The sequence below is a fragment of the Pteronotus mesoamericanus genome, unplaced genomic scaffold (genome assembly GCF_021234165.1).
Source record: "Pteronotus mesoamericanus isolate MK-2021 breed Mesoamerican mustached bat unplaced genomic scaffold, CSHL_Meso_final scaffold_85, whole genome shotgun sequence".
NCBI classification, from domain to species: Eukaryota; Metazoa; Chordata; class Mammalia; order Chiroptera; family Mormoopidae; genus Pteronotus; species Pteronotus mesoamericanus.
Genome location: NW_026555329.1, coordinates 54340127 through 54368065, shown reverse-complemented (window position 1 = coordinate 54368065; position 27939 = coordinate 54340127). Strand labels below are relative to the sequence as shown.

At 37.1% G+C, this 27939-nt stretch overlaps 1 protein-coding gene across 2 annotated transcripts in view; it reads right to left on the bottom strand.

Moving 5' to 3' along the window:
• MET (MET proto-oncogene, receptor tyrosine kinase) overlaps positions 1-27939 on the bottom strand; it is a 151063-nt gene that overhangs the window by 6375 nt on the left and 116749 nt on the right. Inside the window, exons 12-19 of one of the 2 annotated variants that reach the window (XM_054564436.1) lie at positions 24712-24885; positions 22908-23064; positions 22579-22719; positions 19177-19407; positions 16952-17032; positions 14964-15145; positions 11923-12032; positions 10521-10686 (exon numbers count right to left, since the gene is read on the bottom strand). In XM_054564436.1, the coding sequence (XP_054420411.1) occupies positions 10521-10686; positions 11923-12032; positions 14964-15145; positions 16952-17032; positions 19177-19407; positions 22579-22719; positions 22908-23064; positions 24712-24885 (1242 nt within the window). The remainder of the gene's footprint in view (positions 1-10520; positions 10687-11922; positions 12033-14963; positions 15146-16951; positions 17033-19176; positions 19408-22578; positions 22720-22907; positions 23065-24711; positions 24886-27939) is intronic. The other variant, XM_054564437.1, reaches the window with a different exon arrangement.

Here is a 27939-nt window from a genome sequence, read left to right as displayed (position 1 = left end):
GGGGAGGGGAAAATAGGAAGTTGTTCAGTGAATATAGAATTTTAGTTTTACAAGATGAAGTTCTAGAGATCTGTTGCATAACAGTGTGCATATGGGTAACACTTGTACTATAGACTTAAAGGTGGTTGATTTTATGTTGCATTTTTTACCAAAATAAAAAAAGAAATGAACTACTGATACATCGATACTACTGACCAAACATGGATGACTCTTAAGTGTTATGCAAGGTGAAAGGAGACGGACTCAAATACTACTTACTGTATGATTCCATTTAGATGACATTGTAGAAAAGGCAAAACTACAGAGACAGAAAACAGACCAGTGGTTTCCAGGTCCTAGGGGTTTACCACAAAGGGCACGAGGAAATTTCCTGGAATGACAGGAAATAGGTTCTATATCCTGGTTGTGGTGCTGGTGGTGGTCACACAGCTTGAAAAGCTGGCAAGGGTAAAGAAAACACAACTGAGAAGCAAGAGGAAAACCAGATGGAACAATGCCCCAGAAACTAAAGGAGGTGGAAATTTCAAGAAGGAAAGCATAGTCAACAGTGTTAAATCCTACAGAATGATGAAGCAGGATGAATAAGCCAGCTGGCTAAATAACCTAGAAGTCAATCCTGACTTTAATGGAAGCAGTTATACTAAGTGTAAAAAACCATACAGTAGTGAGTATGAATAATTGCAAACATAGTCACACTCCTATTTTGTTTGAATGGGTTTGAAGAGTATTCAGATTTTAGCTGAACTGCATCTGGGCATTTGCAAGAAAGTGGACCTTTCTACAAGTGGCAAGTTTTTGCTTGTAGGTCTTAACATGCATACAGCATGTTACATACTTTTGGAAATGTTCCATGTCAACATTCAAAAGATTGTGCTGTCCTGGAAATGAAACTTTATGCAAATTTATCCATGTAATCAATAATCATTTGCCAAAGCAGCACTGTGTATGGATTACTCAGGTTTACCCTTCAGGTAGCACAGCATAGTGTCTTTGAATGAGAGGGAGATACAGCATTTCATATCTGCAGAAGCCTATGTAAATGTCCAGTCAGGTATGCAATATTTGAGTGACAATTGCTTTGTGAGAAATGGTGTCCTCCAGATGGTATATGTATGTTTGTGGAGACAATGGTGTGTGTGTGGGTGGAGGGTGTTTCAAAAAGCTCAAAATTCCCACTCTTGTCTTGAACACCCCAAATTTCATCAGGCTCTTTTTGTTTTAACAGCTTTGTTGAGATATAATTTACATATCATATAATTTGCCAACTATAGTGTATACTTAATGATGTTTACTAAAATTTATATAGTTGTGCAGCTATCATCACAATCCATTTTAGATCAATTCCAACTCCCCAGAATGTTGCCTCATGCCTATTTATAATCAATCTTCACTCCCACCCTCAGATCCAGGCTCTGTAGCTTTCTGTCTCTATAGTTTTATGTCTTTCTAGAAATTTCATGTACTAAAAGGAATCATTCAACATGTAATCTTTTGAGGCTGATTTCTTTCATTTAACATGATGTTTTTGAGGGTTATCCATGTTGTAGCATGCAACAGTAGTTCCTTTATATTGCTTAGTGGCAATATTCCATTGTAGAGATATGCCATGTTTTGTTTGGGTACCCACCTATTGATGGACATCAGGACTGCTCCTGGTATTTTGCTATTATGAATACTACTACTGTCAATATTCCTGTACAAGCTTTTGTGTGGGTGTATGTTTCCATATGTGTATTAGCTGGCTTATCATATATCTTTTTGAAAAAATGTCGATTCAAATCTTTTGCCTATATTTAAAAGTGAGTATTTTGTCTTGTTAAGTTTTAAGAGTTGGTTCTGGCTCTTTATGGTAGATTGACAGTTAAGTCTGAATGAACATTATGTTCTTTGAGGATGGGTTAAGTCTCCCTATCTTATGTTTCTAGCTGCTGCCATTGCAAATATGTCCCCAGCCTACCTCTCTAGTACGCACTTCTTTTGTTTCTTTCAGAATCTTTCAGGATCAGAACAGTAGGGGTCATGCTCTGCCATGTGCTATCTCATTTTCTTATTGGTCTTATTCTCCCTTGAAGTCCTATTCCTCCACCATGCCCTGCAACAAACTTATTGAAAACAAACTCTCCAGTCACCCTCAACTTAGTTTACAGTGTCTCCCCCACCTACTCATAATAGCTGAAACTTGGCTTTTACTTGAAGACCAAAATTTCTTTGAAACTCTTATCAATCAAGGCCAAACCTCTCCCTCTTACTGACTCCCAAGGAGCAGGGTAAGTGGCTTCTCAATTCCAAAGCCTCACTTAGATCCCTGTCCTTTGTTATATTTCAATAGCTGCCTTCTCTGGCTTTCATGACATCCTCTTTTCTTGGGTTTTCTACCTTTTTACTTTTTCTCCCTCACTTTGTATACATGGATTCCCTAATAATTACTTTTGGACTCTCAAAAGCGTATTTTCAGCCTTGAATTCTGTCATGGACTAAAGTGTATTCTCCCAAAATTCATGTGTTGAAGTTCTCTCAGTGTGAGGGGATTAGGAGGTGGGGCTTTGGGGATGTAATTAGGTTTAGATGAGATGAGAGCGGAGCCATCATGATGGGATGAGTTCCCTTACAGGAAGAGATACCAGAGAGCTTGCCCTTGCCCTGTCCCTCACATGAGGACACAATGAGAAGGTGGCCATGTCAAGTCAGGAAGAGGGCTCTCTGATCTTGACTGGACTATGCTGAACTGATCTCGGAACTTCCAGCCTCCAGAACTGTGAGAAATAAATGTCTGTTGTTTAAATCACCTAGTCTATGATATTTTGTCGTGACTGCCTAAATTGACTAATACAATGAAAGAGGTTGTACAAGTGGCAGATCCTCATTTCCAAATGCCTGACAGATCTCTCATCTTGGATGTCCTACTCGCAAGTCAAACCACTCAACTTGGTTTTCTTCCTTCTAAACTAACTTTTACTCCTATGCTAATAATATTTGTTATTATACCAGCACATAACTTACTCATCTTTAACTTTTATCAATTTCTTGCTGCATAGCATTGGTTCTACCTCTGAGATACCTTTCCTTCTATCGCTTTTTTTCTGTTTTTACAGTTTCTATATTATTGCAAGTTCGAACTCTCACTTTGTCTTTTGGTATCTACCTCTTCCCAAGTCATTTTACAGAATACAGGAAGACTGTAGTCTAACCTGATTACACTTCAATGTTTTCATATGGCCACAGAATAAATTATAAACTCTCTAGCTTGCTTTCCAACGATCTTGTATGAAGACATTTTTCTCATTTTATTCTCATAACTCTCTTCTGTGCCCTCCAGTTTTGCCAATCACTCCGTGCTTACTGTTTCCACAGAATTTTAAAGATGTGTATACTTTCCTGTCCCTTTGTCTCACCTGGATTTGTATTGCTTATTTCATTGACCATTCCATCCTCCTTTGAGGCCCATTTTGAAAGTGAGCATCCTTTACTTTGATTAAATTTAGCTTTAAGTTGTAATTTTTAGACATCATATTTCACTCTCTCTTTGTATTCCCCACAGAAACATAGCTTTTACCCTGTAAAATCTGCAACCCCTGAGGCAGCTGAAGATAGTAGCCTGGACCTGACTAATGATCGTATGGTCAGGGTCTCTGGCAGGCTAAAGATAACATCTTGACCTAAGTTATGTTTCAGTTTCTAAGTCTTAAGGTAAAACAACTCCCTGTCTACTTTCCAATGAATCCAGACCTCAGAACTGTCCCCAAGACCTGAAGAAATGATTTATTAACATTTCTGCACCTTCAACCGATCAGCTTCCAGCATGACCCTGAGCCCGCTAACCCACAGTGTCTTGCAATTCTGCCCCGTATAATCTGTAACCTGTATGCCATCAAGGAATTCAGACTTTTGAGCATTAGCTTCCTGTTTTCATGGATGTCACCATTCATAGTAAAACAGCCAAATATTTCTCTACTGCAATTCTCTGGGTCTAGTGTTTGGCTCTGCTAGCACCAAGTGGATGAACTCTTTCTGACCTGTAACAAAATGGCAGCTCAGACGGTACTCAGCCTTGAATGGGCTTACTGCCTGTGGTTCAGTGACCCGTGGCCAGTGGTGGTCTCTTCAGGTTCTGTCCAATCAACTCTCTGGACTGACTGTTCTGGGGATGGAACTGCAATGCTCAGTGTCTACTGGGCATGGCTGACTTATAGCACTTTCATTTTGCAGTGAGGGAAATTAGGTTCCTGATTTAGGAGACATCTGTTGGTGAGTAACCTCAGGGGCGACAGCACCAGGGGCACCCTCCCATCACTTTTGATTGGGTCCTGAGGGATTCACTTGACTTGGTTTGGGGCTCCTCCTATTGGTTGTATTAGGGAAAGGAAAGGTTACAATTAGCAACTAGGATTCCTGAAACTGTATCTATTATTTGTTGACTCTGTAGGAAGGGGAGTCCTATTCCAACTGCAGTTCAGTAGACCTTGAAGGAGTGTGCAGCAGAAGCTCGACTGGACAAGGAATTTTTTTTAACTTGAAATTGGTTTTGAATTTTGAATTAGAGCTGGCAAATTAAATCTGGAAGTATTGTATAAGTGTGTGGGAGGAATGTATGAATGTGAGTATGTGAGATACATTGTTTGTTAATGTTATTTATTTTACAGCATGCAAAGCTTTGGTCATCTGAAAAAAATCTTAACTTAGTCCATCCAACACAAACATAACTTGGATGCAATATTTCCTCTGCCCTTTGACTTGTACCTGGGACACAAAAGCTTGTGATTTAAATGAAAGCTATGTGGTCTTTGTTTGTGCTTATGTGTATGTTTATATATGTATGTCATAGATATAGCATGTTTCTACCTTTGAATGGTAATGCTAATTTGTAATATAAAATTGGCTTAAACAAACAAGTGCTTATATGAGAATTCTCAAAAATATAACAAACCCAAATGTTTTTCTGAATCACATGATCTGGGAAAATATTTGATATTAAAGCTGGTTCTTAGTTCCATTTAGTTAAATAGGCATATCTTTAAAAATCATCAGCATTAGATAATACTTTTATTTTACCTGGGTTTATTAGTCAAATAACTTCATGTTATCTATGTTGCAAAATCTGTAAGCAAAAAAAAAAAGAACTTGGTATGATAAAATTTTCATAAGTAATCTAAATTAATTGTTAGGAGCAAGTAAATTAAGTAAATGTAAATGGGATAAAAATTTCTTTTACTTTAACTTTTTAGCAGTAGTTATACAGTGTGGGGCAAAAGCAGGTTTACATTTGTGAGTACACAAAATACAGTTTATTCTTGTATTATTATTTATTAATTCTTGTATTATTTTCCATAGAAACAACTGTAAGCCTACTTTTGCCCCATCCTGTATTGTATGTATACTTAAATGGTTTTCTAAATCTCTTTGGTAACTTGAAAATTTAGAGTTTTATTAGGTTAAATAATAAAAATTATTGAATACCTAGATAGTTCCAAATAACATAAAATAGTTAAATATTAATTTCTAGATAAGTCTAAGTTTACCTACTATTGACCTCTTATTAAAGAGAAACTAAGTGATATATTTAGATCTGTTAATAAAAACATTTACCAGTGAAAGAACCTATGTTTCTAAAGGTTATGAAATAGATTCATAAATTTGTCAATCTAAATAATGCTGATTTTAACATTTTAATTGTTAGTAAAAATTAAGGTTCTAAGGGTTACAAATTCTAATTATGGGAGGAAATGATATGAGTTTCACTGAAGGAAGGCATTATATATGGAAATACATTTTTGAAGAATTAGTAGAAGGTGGTTTGTCCTAAAATAAGATTGGCTGTTTCTAAATGAGTAAGAAAAGACAAACTAAGAGGGACTAGAAAAGTTGTAGAAGTTTTGTGGAAAAGTAATCCTGGAAAGAATCAAGTTGGCAGAGGAGTGAGTGGAAGTCACACTGATCGCCTCCCAGGACCAACCTGGAATTACAACTAAATTGTGGAAAAATCACCTGAACAAACAACTGAACAATAGCGAGAGAGGAGTCTTATAACCTTGGAGTCAGAAGAATCAACTTTAGTGCAATCTATCTGATAAGGAGTGCAGTAGAGACTCAAGAAGGCGGGCGGGTTGCCCACGGGTGGCAGCACCAGAAGGATATTGAAACGGCCAGTTGGATCCCCCTGAGAAGAGCGGAGTCTAAACTAAGAGTGGGGATCTCTAGCCTACAGCACTAGAGCCCAAAAAGTACACAGAGAACAGCCAGCTACGAAAAGCAGCAGGTTGCTCTCTCTCAGAGACAGGCAGCTGGAAACGCAAAGAGCCTTTTAAAGGGCCAACACATAAGTTTTTATTTGCAGCCACTTACCCTGGTCTCCAGCAAAGGTGAGGCAGAATGGGCTGGAGACATCTGAGAAGAGCCTGAGGAAGGATGCTTTGGGGACAGAACTGAGAGAATGGATGGTAAAATCCCAGCCCTGACTCATCCCCCATGTGGCAGCAGCCATCTTGCTCAGGCAGAGACCACTGCCCCTGAGTGGCAGCAGCATGAGAGGACCCAATAACCCCACCCCCTGGAGTGACTCTGCCCCGGCCTGTGCTGTCTAAGCTGGCCTGCTGAGTGCAGAGTGACTAGATTAACAGCTGAAGGAGACAGCCACAGACAGCAGATTCCTGGAAGTCTCCAACAGACTGCCTAAGGTCAGGCACGGCCAAATCTGACATCATCAGAGGCAGATCCAGAAAGTAAAAACAGCATACCATAGAAGTTAACACCACAAGAAATCTGTCAGGAAATCAAGACAGATCAATTTAAGAAGCAGAAGCAAAAAAGATGAGTCTCACAAATAATGGGAAGACAAAGAAATACACCCTAGTCGAAGGCAAAGGAGGAATCCCCACAAAGAGAACTAAATGAGATTTAGGCAAGTCAAATGTCAGCGACTGAGTTCTAAACAATGGTTATAAGGAAGTTCAATGAGCTCAGTGAGCTCAGAGAGAATTACCAAAAACTACAAAAAATCTATGAGGAACTTACTGCAAAGTATATCACCATGAAAAAGGACACAGAAACTATCAGTAAGAGACAAGAGGAAATGAAGAATACAATTTCTGAATTGAAGAACACAGTAGAAGGAATCAAAAGCAGGCTGGATGAAGCTGAGGGTCAAATCAGTGAGCTGGAGGATAAGGTAGAAAAAAGCTCCCAGAGAGAACAGGAAAATGAAAAAAGACTCAAAAAAGAACGAAGAGGCATTTAGGGAAATGCAGGACAACCTGAAACGTAATAATAGCCATATAATAGGAATACCAGAAAGAGAAGAAGAGGAACAAGGGATAGAGAACCTCTTTGAAAAAATAATGATGGAAAATTTCCCCAATGTGAGGAGAGAAAAAGACACAAGTCCAGGAAGCACAGGGGTCTCATTCAAGAGGAACCCAATGAGGCCCATTCCAAGACCCATCATCATTAAAATGGCAAATACCAAAGACAAACAAAGAATCCTAAAGGCAGCAAGGAAGAAACAGGAAGTAACATATAAGGGAGCCCCAATATGGTTAGCAGCTGACTTCTCAACTGAAACGCTGCAAGCCAAAAGGGAGTGGCGGGAAATATTCCAAGTCATGAAAAACAAAGGCCTGCAACCAAGACTACTCTACCAAGTGAGTCTCATAATTAAAATGGAAGGTGAAATAAGTAGTTTCCCAGACAAAAGAAGGCTAAAAGAATACACTCCACCAAACCAGCACTGCAAGATATGCTAATGGGACTGCTTTATGATGGAGAAAAAGAGTCTATGAATACCCAGTTCCTTTCACAGTTTCCAATACTTGATATTACCAGTATTTTTAAAATGTATTAATCTAATTTGACAATGATGTGTTATTTTAATTGTTCCTTTATTATTTGTTGAAACTGAACTTCTTTTTGTATATTTCTTGCCCATACCTATTATTTTTAAAAAGCTTTAAATGACTTTCTGATATTCTTTATCCATCTATTGATTAAAGGTTTGTAGAATTCCCTCTCCCCCCCCAAAAAAACTATTAATCCTTTTTTAGATGTGTGGTATATACTTTCCCATTCTATTACTTGTCCTTTAACTTTTTTATATGTATATTATGCTATAGCCTTAAATGTTCAATATAGTCATATTGCCAATATTTTACTTTATAGCTTCTGGGTTTGAATATTTTACTTCAGGTAAGAAAAACATTCTTTTGTATTTTCTCCTAAAACTCCTTAGATTCTACATATTGATTTTTAACTCACCTGAGTATTTCTTGTATAATGTGTGAAATAGGTTTCCATATTTGTTTTATTTCAAGTAATAGTGGTCCATGCACCTTATTTGTTGAATAAGCCTCATTTTCCCCATTGATTTGAAATATCAATTTAATAATATATTACATTGTTAGGCAGATAAACAAGTTTTTTTCTAGAGTGCTCATTATATTTCATTGATCTAATTGATTATTTCTGTGCTGGTGTTGTTTTAATTGCTGAAACTTTATAATAGTTTTAAGTTTTGTAATATTTTATAATTGACTTTGACATTTAAAACAAACAAACAAACAAATAAATAGAATCAATCTGCATTTAAGAAAGAAAGAAAGAAAGAAAGAAAGAAAAAAAGAACTCCTACCTTCTGTGACACCATGGATGGAACTGGAGAATATTACGCTAAGTGAAATAAGCCAGTTGGTGAAAGACAAATACCATATGATCTCACCTATAAGTGGAATCTATCAACAAAATCAACTAACGAACAAAATAAACCACAGGCATGGAAACATGGAGCAGACTGAAAGTATTCAGAGGGGATGGGGAAGGAGGACAATGGTGGAAATAAGGGGAAGGGACTAGACAAAGAACATGTTTGAATGGCCCATGGACATCGGTAACAGAGTGGGAATTGACTGTGGGAGTGGGGGTGGGGGTGGGATGGGTGGAAGGGGTAGGGGGAAAAATACAGACAACTGTAATAGAATAAACATGATTTAAAAGTTTTAAGAAAAGGGAATCCTGAGAAGGAAAATTTTATGTATGGCTAAGTTGAATAAGAATAGAATAGATTTAATAGAGTAAGTTAATTTAAGTACCTACAGTTAGCTAATACAGAAACAGAGTTTGGTTGCTGTAAAAAATGATACAGTTTTCCTATATTGTTTTGCTCTAGATATTATAAAAAGTGTTCTACCTAGAAAGCAGGACTCACAGGGAAAATGCAAACATAGTAGTAGATAGTATTCATGGTAATCTGGGAACTAGAGGATATTTTCAATTAAATGTAAGACAGTTTCATTCTTCTATTCCTGAACTTCCCCCCTTTCAGCAGGCAGCAGTCAAAAGGGTCTTCACCCCTTCTCCCTCAAGATTGAGGAATGATCAAAAGAAAGGGAGGGATTGAAACTGAGAGAGTCCTTATGACTTTGATTAAATTTAGCTTTAAATACTAGCTCTAGATATCATATTTCACTCTCTCTATACTCAACAGAAACCTAGCTTTTACTCTGGACAATCAGCAACCCCTGAGGCTGCAGAAAACAGTAGCCTGGACCTGACTAATGATCACATGGTCAGGGTCTCTGGCAGGCTAAAGATAACATCTGGACCTAAGTTATTTTATAAACCCTAAGGTAGAACAACACCCTGTCTACTTTCCAATGAATCCAGACCTCAGAACTGTCCCCAAGACCTGAAGAAATGATTTATTACCATTACTGCACCTTCAACCGATCAGCTTCCAGCATGACCTTGAGCCCGCTAACCCACAGTGTCTTGTGATTCTGCCCTGTATAATCTGTAACCTACATGCCATCAGGGAATTCAGACTTTTGAGCATTAGCTTCCTGTTTCCACAGATGTCACCATTCATAATAGAACAGCCAAATATTTCTCTACTGCAATTCTCTGGGTCTAGTGTTTGGCTCTGCTAGCACCAAGTGGATGAACTCTTTCTGCTCTGTAACAATTTCAAGCACCATCCTTTCCTCCAGGTAGAAGACCCAGGGGTCAGCACTTAGGTCCGTGTCTTTTGAAGCTTGTTCTCTGAGAGGAGGATGACCTTTGCAGAGAAAGGAAAATATGTTGCTGGCTAAGTACAGGAATGATGACTTCATTGCTAGACCTGCCTCAGTTACAGCTATCAGATCTCTCCAGGTGGAATTCTTACTGCCATGAATTCCTGCACTGTGAATGGCTGGGCTAATCCCAGTCTACTTTGTGTGATGGATATGATATGCCTTCTCTTTCCTACTGAGCTAAAGCTCCGGGAGGACAGGTTTCACACCTGGTTCAGCTCTGGGCTTCCTAAGAATTAAAATGGTGTCCCGCTGGACAAATGTTTTTGAGTAATTGAATTTATAAAAACATACCTTGAGTACCTGTTAGATAATCAGTCCACTTTTACTTATGAAGAAAACTGAAATTAGGGATGTTAAAGGCTTCTTTCCTTTTTTAAAAAATTAAGTAGCCATAAAACTACTAAAAAAACTTTGAGTATGAAAGTAAAGAGGAGGAGATCAGGGTGGTCAATAATACATTACCACATCTGACTTGGTGGTAAACTTCTGAGTTTGCAGACTTTCTAAAGCCATCCACTTTACTGGCAATTTTGCCCCTGTTTTGTTGTGTACACTGTAGTATTCTTTATCATACATGTCTCTTGCAAGACCAAAATCAGCAACCTTGACAGTGAATTTTTCATCCAGCCTACAGAAAGGACAAATATTATTACTGGTGGCTGAAATAGAACAATTTACAGTGATGCTGCATATTTACAGAACAAGTGACTTCTGTATTTGAAAACCATAAATCTGTAACTTCTGCAGGGAGGGCTTCTTCTAGCCTCAATTGACTAATACTATATTACAGTGGAATTCTTGAATAAAAATGCTTGACATTTATATTATAAATAATATAAAGTACATTCATATTATAAATTCAACAGACCAAGGAGAGAGATCATGAATGACGTGGCATAAGAAAATTTGTTTTGCTTTAGTAGATCTGAAGAAGTAGTAAAATTGGGCCTCCTTCCAGCTTTCCTTGATTGCTAAATCAAGTATACCAACTGAGTAATTAAAGTAATCGCCAATAATCATTGTGAACTTATTGCTAATACTGAGTTTTATAGGAGAGACATGATGAGGTAATGTTACCTTACTTTTTCATTCTCAAATGGGCTGGGATAGCACATAAAACTTACATATCCCATGACTGAGGTAATAGAGAAACAGGACACACAATAAAGCATCCAAGAAATACAGCAAGGTTCAAGAAAATCAATTTCTACTACCTGAGGCTATGTATCCCTTTGTTTAAGTGGGCTTTTCTGTTGTTACATTGACCAAAATCAAGGTAGGAAATTAATAGCACAGCTCTCTCATTCACACATACCGTAAGCCATGAATCCGTGCTATGGAAGAGAAAGCACTGAATCAATTATAAACTGGTGACTGATGCATTATACAACTCAGGCAGCCAGACACAAATATAGTTCTTTGTATATTCATTCCCAAATACCATTTTGGTAGGGCTTCTGCAGTCTGGCTTCAAATCCACTCTGGGAAGTGACAATATGTTGGTATTTGTGTTACTAGCCCTCTCCTTTTCACTGTAAAAGGCTAAAGATCAAATTCTACCTCCTTACACTAATGCAGCGTGAAACCACAACACTGAGGTCTACTTTTAGGAAGGAAAAAACCCCCAGCAAAAGCATACCACAGCTGTTAAGACCCCCCTCTGGAGAATCCCTTCTAAAGTCTCCATTTGATAAGAGACTGAAAGCCCCACCCATATCTCCAGTGCTTGCCTATGGATTTAAAACTGTAAGGGAGATAAAGAACTTTTGCATAAGAAGAGAAAACTTCCTCATCAGTAAACAGTGAAAATAGATTCCTCCTTGTTATTAATTTGGACTGTGGGCACAGAGATTCTTATACTTACATACAGTTTCTTGCAGCCAAGTCTCTGTGGACAAATTTTTTGCTTGCGAGGTATTTCATGCCTTTGGCTACTTGAAGGCCAAAGCCAATAAGATCTTTCACAGTTGGGTTCTGCAATCAAAGAGGATTGGAAACATAAACTAAGTAATCATTTACTATTCTAGCTGTGATCTCAGAATTCTGAAATGTTTGTAAGAATTACCTTGTTTCAAATGGTAACTTATGCTTTGTTGATAACAGCAATCATTTATTAAGTATCTCCTACTGTTTGCAAAGAACCAGGCTAGATGGCTTTAAAAATTTCTGCTAATCCTCATACACTTCTGTAAGGCGAATTGGTTGGAGGGGCTCCATTTTTCAGATGGGGAACTGGAGGTATTTTAAAATGTAGATTTTGTTGTTATTCAGGGATGGTGAAGCCAACGGTTGGGAGACAATTGGCACTGAGAAGATAGTTTGTTATAACCCACAGAAGAAGCCATTCTCTGCCATGCAGGCCCATACAGGGAAGCACTAGGGTGGTCAGGAGACAGAAGGAGGCTTATTATGGCCTCTGTGGGAAGAAATGGGCAAGGCAGGGTAAGCTGGTTTAGAATTGGCTGGTTTGAATAATTTCCACAGTTGGGCTTTTGGATGTAGGTGCTGTCTCTAGTTGTCTGGTATCAAGTCCTTAAGTGATTAGGGCATGGAGATAGTGACCTAGAGTGTGAGAGCCCTTTAAAGGAGGTTGTTGGGGTTTGGGCTCTGGAGTGGCTGGTTTGCCAGCTCTTTGAAGGTGAGTTATTTATCATGCTTAGGAATTTGCTAGTCCTGGGAGTGGCATTCCCTCCAGGGTCAGCAAGGCCTCAGAAGTCAGAAATACATAGTTGATACAGGAAGTTCATAGATAAATAAATCAGCCCAAAATGACTCAGATGGTTAAGTGGTGGACTTAGGGTTTTAATCTATATCTTTTAGGCTCCAAAGCCCACACTGTAGTGAAATCAATCACATCAGAACCCCTCCTATAGGCACTGAAGCTTCAGTTCACAACTCCAGTGGCCTGGATCCTCATCCTCTAGGAACTCCATCCACAAAACAGTGGGAATGTCTTTAGTAACTATAAGAACTGCATCTAAAATCATATAGATGTCACTGTGGCTGGTAGCCCTACTGGTGCCTGTCCATCAAGAAAAGGGTATATTCTTTAGCAGCTGCTGTGGAGTTTGTGAGCCCAAGAGGTAGACAGTGGGGACTCTGCAAGGAGGGCTACAGCCCTTCTTAATGCACACAGCATGCAGGAAGGCCAGTTCCTTGTGTTTCTCTTTAAGAAACATCTAAATTAGTGGTTGTCATTGGTGTGGACTCCTTGGGTTATAAAAGGCCATAGTACTGTATAATAAGAAATCTCTATCATGCTTTAACCCTGGGGGCATATATCCTGGAGAAGGTAGCATATCCAACCAGATGAACTTATTAGGGTAATGACAAGAGTTAAAGTGGAAAAGTGGCATCTGTCAGGGCATCTTTGTTCTTTGTAAGGTAAAGTCACCCTATCTGCAAACATTCATTGCCAGGGTGTATTTTATTCTTCTTGCTGAGCACAAATATTACTTTACCATGCCATCCTAGAGCATATTTCCTCTGAGAAACAAACCCATGTTTATGAAGTTGTTTTTGATCAAGAGTAACCCCATTAATTCCCAAACGACCTTGGGTACAGGGGCTAAGGCCCTGGATGCTACCCATGTTTTCAGTTGTGGGGACTCCTTCCTCTTTCCTCTCTGGTTCTGATCTGGCCATTACTTGCTCACCCTTTAGGTCCTATCATAAATGTCACAAGAAAACTCTGATTTGCAGGAGCCTAAAAATATCTTTTGTAACTCTGAGCTCATTTTTTCAACAAATATTCACTGAGAGTCTATGGACCAAACAGTATTTTAGGTGTCAGAGCTATAGCAGAGAACATATACACAAAAATCCCAATCCTCATGAGTTTGAATTTTAATGGGATGTGTGGGAGTTTGTGTGTGTGTACGTACACACACAAACATATATATGTGTGTATATAGCTATTATTTATTAATTTATCATCTACCATAGCACTGTTTGATAGAAATATAATGCAAGCCAGAAATGTAATTTAATATTTTCTAATAGTCATATTAAAAAAGTAAAAAGAAACAGGTAAAATTAATTTTCACAATATATTTTTCAATCCAACATATCCAAAATATTATCATTTCAACATGTAGTCACCATAAGTAATGATTAATATTTTACCTTTTTATATTAAATATTCAAAGCCTGAGGTATATTCTACACTTACAGCACATCTCAGTTTGGACTAGCCACATTTTGCATGTGGCTCATTGGCTCAGGCCTAGTATGTAAGAGGATGATAAATGGGAGGGAGAAAAATAAAGCAGTGGAGAAGAGGCAGTCGGGAAGCAGGTGAGTGGGGTGGGTCAATTGTTATTTTAGACAGGTCAGGGAAGCCTCATTTTGAAGATGATGTCAGGGCATAGAGCTGAAGTTGAGATGTGTGGATATTCTGGGGAAAAATGGTTCAGGCAGTAGAAATAATAAGTGCAAAGGTCCTGAGATAGGACAGTGGTTGCCAAGTTTAAAGAATAGCAAGGGACTCATTAGTAATGGATTCTTCAGTGTCTTTCCTTCTGGAACTAACACTTCATGTTGGCTGTGGCTAATTAAGCTTTTATGTCTCCTGTGCTGTACTGTTTCTGGCACATAGTAGGGCCTCAAGGATTACTAAGTGTATCTACAGAGGGGTGATAGAATGAGGTTGTTTGCAGGGAAGTTAAGAATCACTGCCCCTGGGGAAACCCTTCTAGGTATAATGATCTTCCTACCAGGATAGAAAATTTCCAGGCACAAGTGAACTGAAACAACCTCTGTACATTTGAATGGTGCCAACATTTTATATGTGCATCTTTTTTTTTTTCCTAAAAATCTTTTAAATGGTCAAAAAACAGGCACATTTCAGATGGCTGGTGGGCTTACAGTTAGTTCATCAGTTAGTAAGCTTGGTAATATACTTACATGAGTTTCATTTCTAATGAAATTTCGAAGATCTCCATGTTTCATGTATGGTAGGACCACCAATGGAGAGCCCTCACTTCGAAGGCAGATTCCCAAGAGTGAGAGAACATTGGGATGACTAAAATCTTTCATGATGATTCCCTCAGTCAGAAATTGGGAAACTTCTCCTAGGTCAGTGATTCCTGAGAAATCCAATGGTGGAGACATTTGATTTCATTACAGAATAATGAATAATTTGTCATGCATAGATAGGGAAAGCAATGGTATATAAAACCATAGGACTCCATCTTGTCCCAATGCCTCATCCTTAAAAGTGCTTTTCCACAACATATCTGGGTGAATGAGGTTGTTCAGCATGGTGCCTTCAAGTCATCATCTATACCTACTTTTATAAGATAGTGTCTAACAACCAGTTTGTCTCACACAGAAAAGGAGGAGAAAGCAGGCCAGTCCCTGTAGTGAGAGTTTAGGGAAGGGGTTGGTGACTTTTTTGTAGAGCCAGACAGTAAATATTTTTTGGCTTTGTGGGACATATGGTTTCAAATATTCAACCTGTCATCATAATGCAAAAGCAGCCACAGACTGTGAGCAGCTAAGTCTCAATAAACTTTATTTTGGAAAACAGGTGGCAGGCCATAGTTTTCTGTTCCCTGGACTGGAAGAATTTGAAGACCAATTGTCATATATCGAAGTAAACTTTTTCTGATTTCTTGTCATTTCTCTATGGAGATCCTGAGGGCTTGATACTAGTAAACATTAATGAAGAGTTGACAACTTTTAAATTATTAATCTAATATCAGTGTCAATGATGATACTGTTTTACAAATGCAATACATTCTGAAACTGGGATGTCCATAGAGATCAATGCACACCAGGGAACGGGAAAGATTTCTTTGTGTTAGGATTGTTCAGACTACAATTGGCTGTGGTGTTCTCTTGTGAGGCAAATTTAACGTAAATCATACTTAATCCATCATAGTGTATAGTTAGATTTTATATAAACTGTCTCTTTACCTCTTGGTCAGACTTCCAACAAAATCAGCCATGTAGCATGGAGATTTATGTGTCAAAAAGGCTAAAATAGACTTGACAATAACATATCTTGAAGAAAAATCTTTCACTTGTGTGTTTAAAGTTTATTATCTTAATACAAATTTGTAATATAGATTGTTAGCATTTTGCAGGATGCTCCAAATTATGAGCAAAAAGTTTAGAAAAGGCAAGCACATGGACTTGACATGTGAGGCCTGTCAGCAAAGGTGGAGCCAGTGAAATGCTAGTATGAGGAATACATTGGATTGTACAAGATAGTAATTTATGCCATAATTATGGTCACCAGTAAAGTCTTAGTTTTTGTTTGAAAGCATTGTCTATTTTTTAAACAGAGTATGCATTCCACTTTAAAAAGTTTCTCAATACCTGCTAAAACTTTTAAAAAATGTTCTAATATTAAAAGGGGGTAAGTTTTACTTGTTTAGAGAGTTCATTTATGTAGAATACCTCATTCCCCAAAAATGCAGATAAATGAGGTATTACCACATTTACAATTTTTCAATTTTATGCCAACATATTTTTCTCCTGTTTGTCTTATTTCATTTTTTTATCATTTTAATGGAGGTTGTGGTTGAAAAATAATTATAATAATGCCTGTGGGTAAAATGAGTCATTACTATTGTATGTGCCAACATGCTTCCAATAGTTTCCATAAATGTCACTTGCAAAACAAGTATTATAAACCAAACATAGTCAAATGATACTCAGCTCATCCAAGAACCTCATTTCTCCTACACTCTAACTTATGAGGGCCCCGAGGGACAATTTCTGAGGAAATATCTCAATAAGAATTTAGATCAAATTTTCAGGAATAGATCCTAATTCCAGCAGTAGCTGATTTTCCACAAGGGAAAGTGTAAATCAACAGTTTATTATAAACTATTAGTTTGCAAACCACAAAAGTGAACTCTACTGTTAAATAAAATGTAACCTACTATTCAAGGATTTCACAGCACAATGAATTTTCTTGTCATCACTGTCCAACAAAGTCCCGTGATATACACACCCAAAATGACCTAGATGAGAAAGGGTACTTGGTTAGTGCTGCATTACTTTAAATTGTGTAATAATTACTTACTAAGTCCTTCATGATATTCATTTCCTTTTTTTCTACATGAAAAAAGTACATTGTTTCTTCCACTTTTGATTAATAATATTATTCTGTGAGTGTGTTTGTGAATACAGGGTGGGGCAAAAGTAGGTTTACAGTTGTTCATGTGAAAATAATACAAAAATTGGTAAATAATAATATAAGAATAAACTGATATAACTAATATTTAAGGCTACTATAATATTCAATTATAGTAAAACCAGTGAAAAAAGGAGTTACATATACCTCGTGAAAAATTTTTTATTTTTAAGGATCAAATAATATCTTATAAATATGAAAATAAAGTTTTGCCTACATGAAGAAATACAATAAAGTAAAGCTCTCTATATTCCAAAAAATGAAATGAAATAAAATTGTTACTATTTGAAGTAAGATTAGCATTATAGAATAAGGATTTTCCCCATTAGTCACCAGTTAATATATAATCCAGGTTGGGCAAAACTGAAAGGAAATTACCCAAATGAAACAAATTCACTCTGAGTCATTTCATCCAGTTCTCTCTGGCTTTAGCCACATCACTTTCCCAGTAATAGCCTTTCATCCAGTGGCAGTAACTTTCTCCAGAGGTGCCAAATGTCTGATAGCCATGTAAGTCACTCATTAACTAATTCATCTAACCAACCAAGAATCCCTGGATGACTAGTGTGTGAGTCTCAGTCATTAGTCTACCCTCTTATAATGAAAAGATGAATTAAAAAACCCCTATGATCTCAAGGACTCACATTCTACTGGGGAATAATGATTCTATACATTTATAGAATCATTAATGATTATTACTATTTAAGAGAAATAATTGCCATTTAGTGCCTCTCATGATAAAAATAAAAAATTCTAATTGTGCAATGCATAGAATTAGAACTTAATTAGTGAGGCCACACACTCAAGTTGGTGCAATTACTGGAATTTATAGGTTGGTAACAGAACTATAAATTACTCTGATGTGAAATATGTTTATTAACAGTTGAAGCTGCTATTAGGGAAGGGGAGCAGGCTCAGCATTAAAATCTGGAGTAAGTGATAGAGGGATGTGTGGGTGCTCTCACAGGAAAATGGGAAGGCCCTGTGTTCACATAAGGCCAATCGTCCCATCAACTTCTTCTGCAATCTGCATAATGCTGGCTGATGCCTGTGCTGCTACCTCTTGCAGCACATGCTGAATAAAAGGGATCAGAGACCGTTCAGTATTAAAGGTAAAGTTTTTTTAGAAAAAAGGGAAGAGTGGAGTTCATTTCCCTGCCTCTGGTTGGTTTCTTTTCCTGATAAATATTTCCTTCAATATTGTATGCTAGGTATTATTGTTGTTCTGTCTGGCTTAGTACAAATATTTATTCCTCTTTGTATAAAGAAATTGAAGTGCACTGTAGATATGATTCAATCAGGAGAATGCTACAAATTCCCTGTCTTCTGATGCTTTCTAGCAGTGTACAAACCGCTATAAATGAGGGTTTCATAGAGTTAGTCACTGTTCTCAGAGTAAAGAAAGACTGGTGCTTGGCTGGTGTGGCTTAGTGGGTTGAGCGCAGGCCCGTAAACCAAAGAGTTGCCGTTTTGATTCCCAGGGAAGGGCACATGCCTGGTTTATGCGCCAGGTCCCTAGTAGGGGGCTGTGCGAGATGCAACCGCACATTGATGTTTCTCTCCCTCTCTCCCTTAGCTTTCCCTCTCTAAAAATAAATGAATAAAATCTTAAAAAAAGAAAGACTGGAGGAGATATGAATAAAAATATTGGAACATAAAAGAATGATATCTTAGAAGGAAGTAAATGGCACCTTTCAGGAAATTATGGTTGTCCTCATGAAAAGGTGAGAAGGAATGTAATTTATTTTTAGATTGTTTGGGAGATTAGTAAATTGCCTCCAGGGATAGGGGCACGTCCCCATGGTTGTTATTTGCAGGCCTGTTTTCCTGCAGAACTGAAATCAAGAGCATTTGTTATCACTGCTCTGTCAGTTGCTTTCACCATTGTCTAAATTCCTAATCTGCAATGGCAGAAGATAAAATGCTTACTGGAAAATCGTATTTAACAAAAAGCTGAGTGGAAACACTTACCTCTTCCTATGACTTCATTGAAATGCACAATCAGGCTACTAGGCCCAATCACTACGTGCTGGACTGCCTGAACCAGCTCTGGATTTAGAGCACTGAGGTCAATGTGGACAGTATTTTGCAGTAATGGACTGGATATATCAGAATCTCCACCAGTCAGGATTGGGGACAGGTCCATCAGAGGATACTGCATTTGTCTGCATGACCCATTCTGAGACGAGTTAGGAAACTGCTCTGCAAGATAAAGTAAAATTATTAGAAAACAACAGCAAAACCTCACTTAGTGAAGACTGTATCAGGGGTAGCAAATTGAATTAATTATGAAGACTGAATTTTAAAATTAAGGAGACAATGCCTTTTATCATTGAATGGGGGTAGGGAGAGCCTTTACAAAGGAATTGATAATAAAAATGGTAATTTGGGAAAACATAGTGGCATATATACACAAACACACATACACAAGTGTTTTAAAAAATGTTTATAAATTTTCTTTTAAGCAGACTAAGCATTGACATTGACAGCTTGTTTATCCTCTTCATTTCCTTAGACATTTCTCCTTTTATAAATAACAAAAAGCCCTGCTTGATGTTTACTTGGTTTAACTTTAATGTACTATATTCTTAAGAAGGGGAAGCAGCAGAAGCAGTCTGCCTTTTGAGTGGCTACTGTTTATTGGTAGAATTAATTAGTATTGCTCAAAACCTACACAGATTCCTGTATAGTGAAATATTTTACATATATATATCTTTAGAAATAGATAATGGTTCCATTTTCAGAAATGAAGTTGTTTACATTAGAGGTAAATTCTCCATTGTGTGCTTATGGCAGCAGATTTAGTGTTATCGCCATTTAGAGAATGCAGATTAGCACTGGGTTACTGTACTATCCCCATTGCTTAGCTGAGGGCACCCAGAAAGAGATCAGCATTCCTTATAAATTGGTCTTTGCAACCAAAGCCCTTTAAGGGCCTCAGGCAAGGTGTCTATTGCAAGGTGAAGCTTTTTTCATGTCAGAGGTAAGGAATTGTGAGGTTGCGAATAAATTTCTTAATGCCAAATAGGGCAGAGAAGCCACCAGTTGCTTTCTCTTTTCCACTGGGAATCAGACATGTTAGGGAGAAGGAATCACATCCACAGCAAAATACCTGAAGATAAACTAAGCAGAGTATTGAACTGTATTAGTATATAATATGGGGAAAGGGGGAGGGTTATGTGGGGGAGTTCTCCATTGGTACTAAAAGATAATATTGTTTGCAAATGAGCAGGGAATTAGAATTTGAGAGGGGGACATAAAAAGAAAGTTGATTTTACCATAACCACTCCTAACTCCACTTAAGCTTTTTTTTTTAAAGTGTTTTCCACATTGAACTGTTTGGTTAGTAAAAAAGCAATTTGGCCAGAGCAGCAAATCTCAACAGTGGCCCCAGAAAAGCTTGGGGCCACCTAGAGTTAGAGTAATCACTGTCTAAAAATGAGGCAGATAGTGATTACCCTAAAGGACAGATTTAGAATACCAGGGGAGTACTTGAAATGTTGGATGGGTGAGAGAAGAGGGCCGAGCTGGCTGCCTGTTCTTTGGATCCCAGAATCTAGTTCCCTCAAACCCTCTCCAAGGGAGAAGAATGCAAATAGGCCTCTCCAAGCTTGGTTCCTTCACCTTCACTTCCCAAACCACTGCTCCTAGTGATCAGGGTTCCAAATTCTCAGGGTGCAGAGACTGAGGGAAATTCTTGGTAGAACACAGGAAAAAAGTCCCCTGACATGAAAATTCTATTCACACTGGGGTTAAGTTCAAACAAGCGCATAAACCATTTAAACCATTAATGTGGGATTCTGGTATAATGCCTCAGAGAATTCTAGATCTGTCTGAAAGACTGATGAAGAGGTTGTCCCAGCAGATACACAGAAAAAGCTTTATAGTTGTCTCTTCATTAGGTTCTGGCCATGTACTTTCTTTTTTCTCTCTGGATGACCTTCTTTACCTTATTCTACTTTTCTATGTCTCCAAGGAGCAGGTTCAGTGTAGGAAAAAGAATGGAATTTAAACTTCTTACCAATGATGATAGAGGTTTGGTGAGTAATGAAGTTGAAAGAAGATTAAGTCTTTTTTTTTAAAAAGTTACTTATGAATTTTAATGATCTTATTGTAGATTAGGGCTATTAAAGGTGAATGTAAGACAATAAAAGCTTAAATTTCAAAACTATAAACTGGATTTGATTTGTCCATGCTGTTAAGGGCATGGATCTTTTTTAAGGCAAATGGAATCAGGTGGTCAAAGGCAATATTTACGTGTATCTCTATAGAACTAACATAAACTTCAAAAAATAAGAGGCAGTAAATGTTAAAAAAAAAAAATGCTAAGTGCCTCACTGCTCTTGCACTTGTTTGGAGGATCAGCTCCTGTTTTCCAGTATCCTCAACTGTCTGTGACTCATTTTATTTGTCCAGTGGTAAATATTCAAACAGGGAAATCCCTGCATTTGACTCATGTCCTGTGACTGCTAAAGATAATGGAGCAGACATTTCGCTTTTACAGGGTATTTTAAATAAAACAATGTGAATGTGCTGGTTAACCTAACCATTATTAGGCCTACTGTTTTGCAAAGTAGATGATGCTAATCCCTCCTTTTTAAATAGCATAAATGAAGGTTTTTACTGGGTAAGACTCAAAATATATTGAAGTCCTGGAATGCTGTGGGTAAAGGCTATGTAGTAACAGTTCACTGAGATTCCTTCAAAGGAGTACTAAAGGTGTAATTTAAATGTTTGAGGATCAACATTTGGATGTAAGAAATGTAGCAGTGTCAGAGTGTCAACATATATTTAAATAAACATAAATTTTGTATTTTAACTTTTCCTAGGTTGTTAAAGAGAGCTTCACAATTTCTTGGCATTGCACCGAGATGATAAACACCTTACTTTAGCTCAAATTATTTTTAAAATTAATCTTTTTGAGGTAACAAATCGGCAGTTACAAAAACAGTCATGGGGGGTGTAAAGTACAGCACAGGGAATGTAGTCAATAATACTGTAATGACAATATATGGTGCCAGGTGAGTACTAGATTTACTGGGAGGATCACTTCATAAGTTATATAAATGTCTAACCACTACGCTGTACACCTGAAACTAATATAATACTGAATGCCAACAGTAATTGAAAAATAAAAATTAACCTTTTGTGAAAAAAGAACTTAAAGACTCTAAAAATCTAATATAAGGTATAAATGAGTTCATTTTAAAATAAGAGCCCTGTAATTATGTGTCATATTAAATATTTTGGCCAAAGAGAGGTAAATACTTCTTTTATGTTTTTATAAAAATATAAAAGCAAAACCAAAAATAATGCCACAACCCGCTGAGGTGTATATATAGGTATTTCTCAGAAAAATAAACTGAAATATACCTTCTGGAAAAGTAGCTCGGTAGTCTACAGATTCATTTGAAACCATTTCTGTAGTTGGGCTTACACTTCGGGCACTTACAAGCCTATCCAAATGAGGAGTGTGTACTCTTGCATCATAGCGAACTAATTCACTGCCCAGATCTTAAAATAGAGAGAGAGAAAGAGGTCATTAAACACTTGGCTATCATGGATCGCAGCAGACCTTGACTGAGTGACAAGAATTCATGAGTTTTATGGATTGCATATACAATAATGCACATGAATCTACAAATTTAAACTATAATGACTATATTCTTAAGGTAATGCCTTAAAAATAATAAAAAATGTACCTTTAATTTGCTTTCTCCTTTTCAGCCACAGGAAAAGCCCAAGTAATAAAAAGAGTATTACTGATATTGTAACGACACCAACAATCAATCCTATGAAATTCTGATCTGGTTGAACTATTACTTTTCCGAGGACAGTTGAAGAAACTGCTTGCTTCCACTAAAAATGACAAAGAAAAGCCAGAATTTAGTTGGCTATTTTAGATTACTACAAAATAAACTATACAGGCTGAATCACAAATACCATCTGGTTATAACTGTTCTGTAAGTTGCAAGATGGCCTTCAGAGTAATAAGACATTCCTCAGTTCTGATTCTGTGTTTTAATAATTAGGGGCTACTGATCTCTGAAGTACTTTTATGACTCTTTAGCTGTTTGTACTTGTAACTAGGTATTAGGGATAAAAAGATAAATAAGGAGTAGTCTTTGATCTTGAGAAACTGAGTTATAAAAGGGGAGATAAACACAAATAGATTATTATAATGCAATGTGATGTATCCCCTAGATGTATAAATAAATAGTGAAAAAACAGAGACAATGGGACATTAATTCTATCCTACAAGCTGGGGTAGAGGGCAAAGGAAACTTACCATAAGAAGTAAATGATCGTTATTATGGCATAATAAAGCTTTAAAATATTTTAATACCAGTTTTGATACACAGAGGAAATCTTTGAGGTCCCTTTCAGCTCTAACATTGTATAATTTTTAGGATTTGTGGTCCTTCTAAATTCCAAACTTGAATCTCATAATACAGCCTTAAACTTTCTAATTTTTTTGTAGTTTTTCCATCTCATAACTTTTTAGAAGATTTCAGGAACTCTTTAAGAGGTACTCATTCTTGGATAAACAAATGTGATATATCTATACAATGGAATATTCAGCATTAAAAAGTAATGAAGTTCTGACACATGTTGTAACATGGATAAACCTTGAAAACATGCTAATAAAAAAAGCCAGACATCAAAGGACAAATATTGTATGATTTCACCTATATGAAATATCTAGATTAGACAAATCCATAAAGACAGAAAGTAGATTAGAGGTTCCCACGGGCCAGGGAAGAGGAGGGAATGTGACAGTACTGCTCGTTTCAGAGTTCTGTTTGGGGTGATAAAAAAAGTTTCAGAATTAGTGATGACTGCATGTACACTGTGAATGTAATTAATGCCACTAAAATGTGCACTAAAAATGGCAAATTTTGTTATATATATTTTACTACAAGTTTAAAATATTAATATTGTAATATGCCTCAAACTATTGGACTGTATACTTTAAGTGTGTGAATTGTATGGTATGTGAATTAATCTCAAAAAGCTCTGCAAGAAAAAAGAGAATGTAAAAAAGATCACTCATTCCAGGTTGTATGATTTAGTTGTCTACTGAAGAATTTCCTGTAAAATAGTTTAATTTCTATTTTATTTTGTCCGGTGCATACACATTCCTTTCTTTATGAGGTCCATGCATTTGAGATTACTGTGGAAGGCAGTGGTGTGTTGGCTCTGGCCTCCTGGGGTGGTGCGAGGTAAGGGCAGGGGCAATCTTGGATGTGTCCTTATCCCTCCTGAAAATTAGAGCAGATTTTGGCAAGAGTGTGGCATGACGCAAAGGGAGTGTGGCTGGGAAGGACTTTTGAGATCAACCCTCTCAAGCTTGGGAAGGAGACAGGGAAACAAAAAACTCACTATTTCTAAAATAACAACCAAGAATCCAGGCTGAGCTGATCAGCCAAAGCCAACACACAAATGAGCTTTAATGATTTATTTTAAGACTGCAAGTGACATAATTACACTAGCATCTTTATTTACATCATGAGAGGAATGCAGGAATCCCACCTCTATATTTAGCTCACTGTTCAATTTCAGCAGGTCATTGGGGACCGTACATAAAATAGCTTCAGAATGTGAGTATATATTCTCACAGCTCTTATTTCCAACTTTTAACACTTCACCTTTAACTGCTTCAGGGTCAATGTCATTTCCCTGGAAGGAAAAAAAAGAAAGAGGTTATTAACACTTCACAGTTTTGCAGGAATGCTAACAATTGTGAAGGAATATAAATATACTGCAAACATAAGCCGTGTTGTTTGCCAAGGCATGTGATACTCAGTTTATGATATTCATTTTCATGGGAATTTGGATGGCTGAAAGAAAGCATGACCATTTCAGGGCATCATTAGTCAGGAGCCACAGCATATAGCTTTCCATTGAATTGGGTTTTAGAGAAAAGGAGAGAGAGTTTTGGTTCACATGCTTACATTGAATGAACTCTTACCCATAATTACCTTATTGATGTTTTCAGGGGGTCTTGATGGTTGGCAAAAAGGAAGCAATTTAGAGAGTTAGTTGTTGTGCTTCCTAACACTGCCTAATCTAGTGAAACTCAGTTTTGCCCTAACTTTTAGAATCACAATGAGAGCTTTATAAAATGCTGATGCCTGGGTCCCATCTTCAGAGACTCTGATTTAATTCATTTATGTTAATATATTCCTTTTGTGTTTGATATGGGCAGTTTCTTTTCATCCTTATCGCACAGTTAAATTCTATACATAAATGAATTTATTTTTAAGAAAATTCCCGTAAGATGCCATGTGACCCTCATTACGATTTGAGTACATGGTTACCTATTTTGATCAATTATGTAGTTACATGAGGACTGAAAAAATTATTCAATTTGACATATTTAGTTAACTGAGGTTATCATTAGGCATTTATGAAATATTAATGCTTTGTTGAAGAAAGCAATCATTAGCATGGGAAAGAATGAAAATAGAGGAACAATTTCTCATATCAACAATTAATAAATACAGCTATTTATTAAAACACCATTACTTGGAGGAAAGATATATCAAAACATATTATTATTTTTCTTATAGACAAAGAGCAGCCAGTTAACTGCAGCACTAATACTCTGTTTTATGTGATTTTTAATACTTAGCAAATGGCTTTCACATACATTGTCTCATAGGGAGCTTAATAGATTGGTAGGTCAGATATTATTCTGGGAGACGAAATTGGAAGTAAGTACTTCTTTCTAACATGAATGTAGAGTTTAAGAAAAAACAGATAGAGACAAATTCTATCCTTATGTATGTATACTCCATTGAGCCAGGTCAGCCACACAGGGCAATTCAACATAGAAGCACATAAATCTAATAGGTCACTTTGGAGCTTCAAATGACAACTTGTTGGTTAGGTCTGAGGAAGGCTAAGGCACTCACATATTGGAGGGAATTCGGTGAATGACAAAGAAAAAGATTAAAGAGCGGGAGGACTTGATTTATGAGGGAATGACTAAAATGTGTCTTGCTTGCTTAGGTAATAACAAAAGCTGGGGGAAGGGATGAACATGCTGCATTTACATTTCCAATACTTTTAGGCTCAGGATCTCTTCAGATGGTGCATAGAGGCTTCTCTAAAACAAACACAGATCACACAGCCACACAACTAAACCTCGTTTCATTTGTGCCTACTTAGGAACACATGAAAAGCAGTGACATACATAAGAAATTACTAATAGCTTTGTATGTTCAGCGATTATCTTACAAGTCTACAACCCAAGATATTTCAAAAGTGATAATGGCAGCTGAATATGATGTAACAGAGGGGCCTGAGTCAGAAAAAATAGAAATAGATATAGGTTACTTTTTATCATTTAAAATAAACATAGCTTTATAGAGCTGTGGGGAAAAGGTATATGTTTAGAACATTTATCATGTACCTTTTCATTATTTAATATTAAGTATTAGTAAATATAAGAACATACTTACAAAATTAGGTCAGATTTTTAGTCATTGAAATGGCAATATATGAGTTTTTAAATAAAGCAACATAGAAGAAACTTTCTGGTATTTAATCTCCTATACACATATAGCAGTTCAGAGGTATAGTTATCTCATTTTACACTGCAAAGACATCTTCCTAAGGTAGGTATTATTGTTATTCCTGCTTTACACATTAGGAAATACGGTTCAAGAAAAGACTTGGTCATGAAGCAAATAAAATTCCATTTGATACAAATGTCCTTACATCTATTGCATGTTAAGACACATTCTTTTTACTAAGAATATAAAGATGAGTAAGAGTTTCTTCTTCTCATTGTAATGTTAAAATGAATACCTTCTTAAAGTAAAACCTACTCCCAAAGTATAATATTAGGCTGTTCCTTGTTCCCTTTCCTTTCCAACTCTGGCCAGGTAAAACACATATTTCTATCTAGGATTCAGGCCCAGGGACCCATGTCTGAGCTGGTTATAGAAAAGATGAAAGTGGAATTGGGTAGGATTTGAAAAATAGCCTTATAACAGAAAAGGTCTTACAAGTTTTTATACATCATGGTGGCCACATGTATAAAATTGAGTCTGGGAAAGTCAGCTGAGGCTGTAAGATGCCAGTTGGTAGCAGGACTCAGCCAGGCAACAGTCCAGGGAGTTCGGCAGCAGCAAACTAGTGAGTTGATCATGGTGGGGCAGATTTATAATTTAGCCAGAGGATATGAGTCCCTCAGCTTAGGGAGCAGGCCAAAGAATCTTCACAGAAAGCTTCAAGACTGAGACCACAGACTGTTAATAGGCATTTGGGGGAAAAGTTCCCAGGTCATTTGAGAAAAGCTTGGTAAACAAAAATTAAACTGGTTTCTTCACAGGTGCTGTCTATGTGCCCTGAATTTTTTTTTTTTAACAGAATGCATATTCATATGTAAAGTACAGGGAAATACTAGTTTACAAGTGCCATCAGTAAGAATAGATCTTGATACTGGGCCAAATGACCTCTAAGAAGAGAGTTCTTCATCCCTATCCTGTCTTGAAATAGGACTGGCCTCACAGTGGTTGTGGTTGGGATTGGGCCTAGAGTTGCAGGTAAAATCGTCAGAAGGGGGCAGAAGACAATCTCTGGTTGGCTCTTGGAGGCAAACAGACTGGTTTAGATGAGAACTATGCTACCTTCTGTATGTTAGATTTTTTAAAAATTGTTATTTTTAGAGAGAGGGTAAAGGAGGGAGAAAAAGAGGGAGAGAAACATCAATGTGAGAGAGAA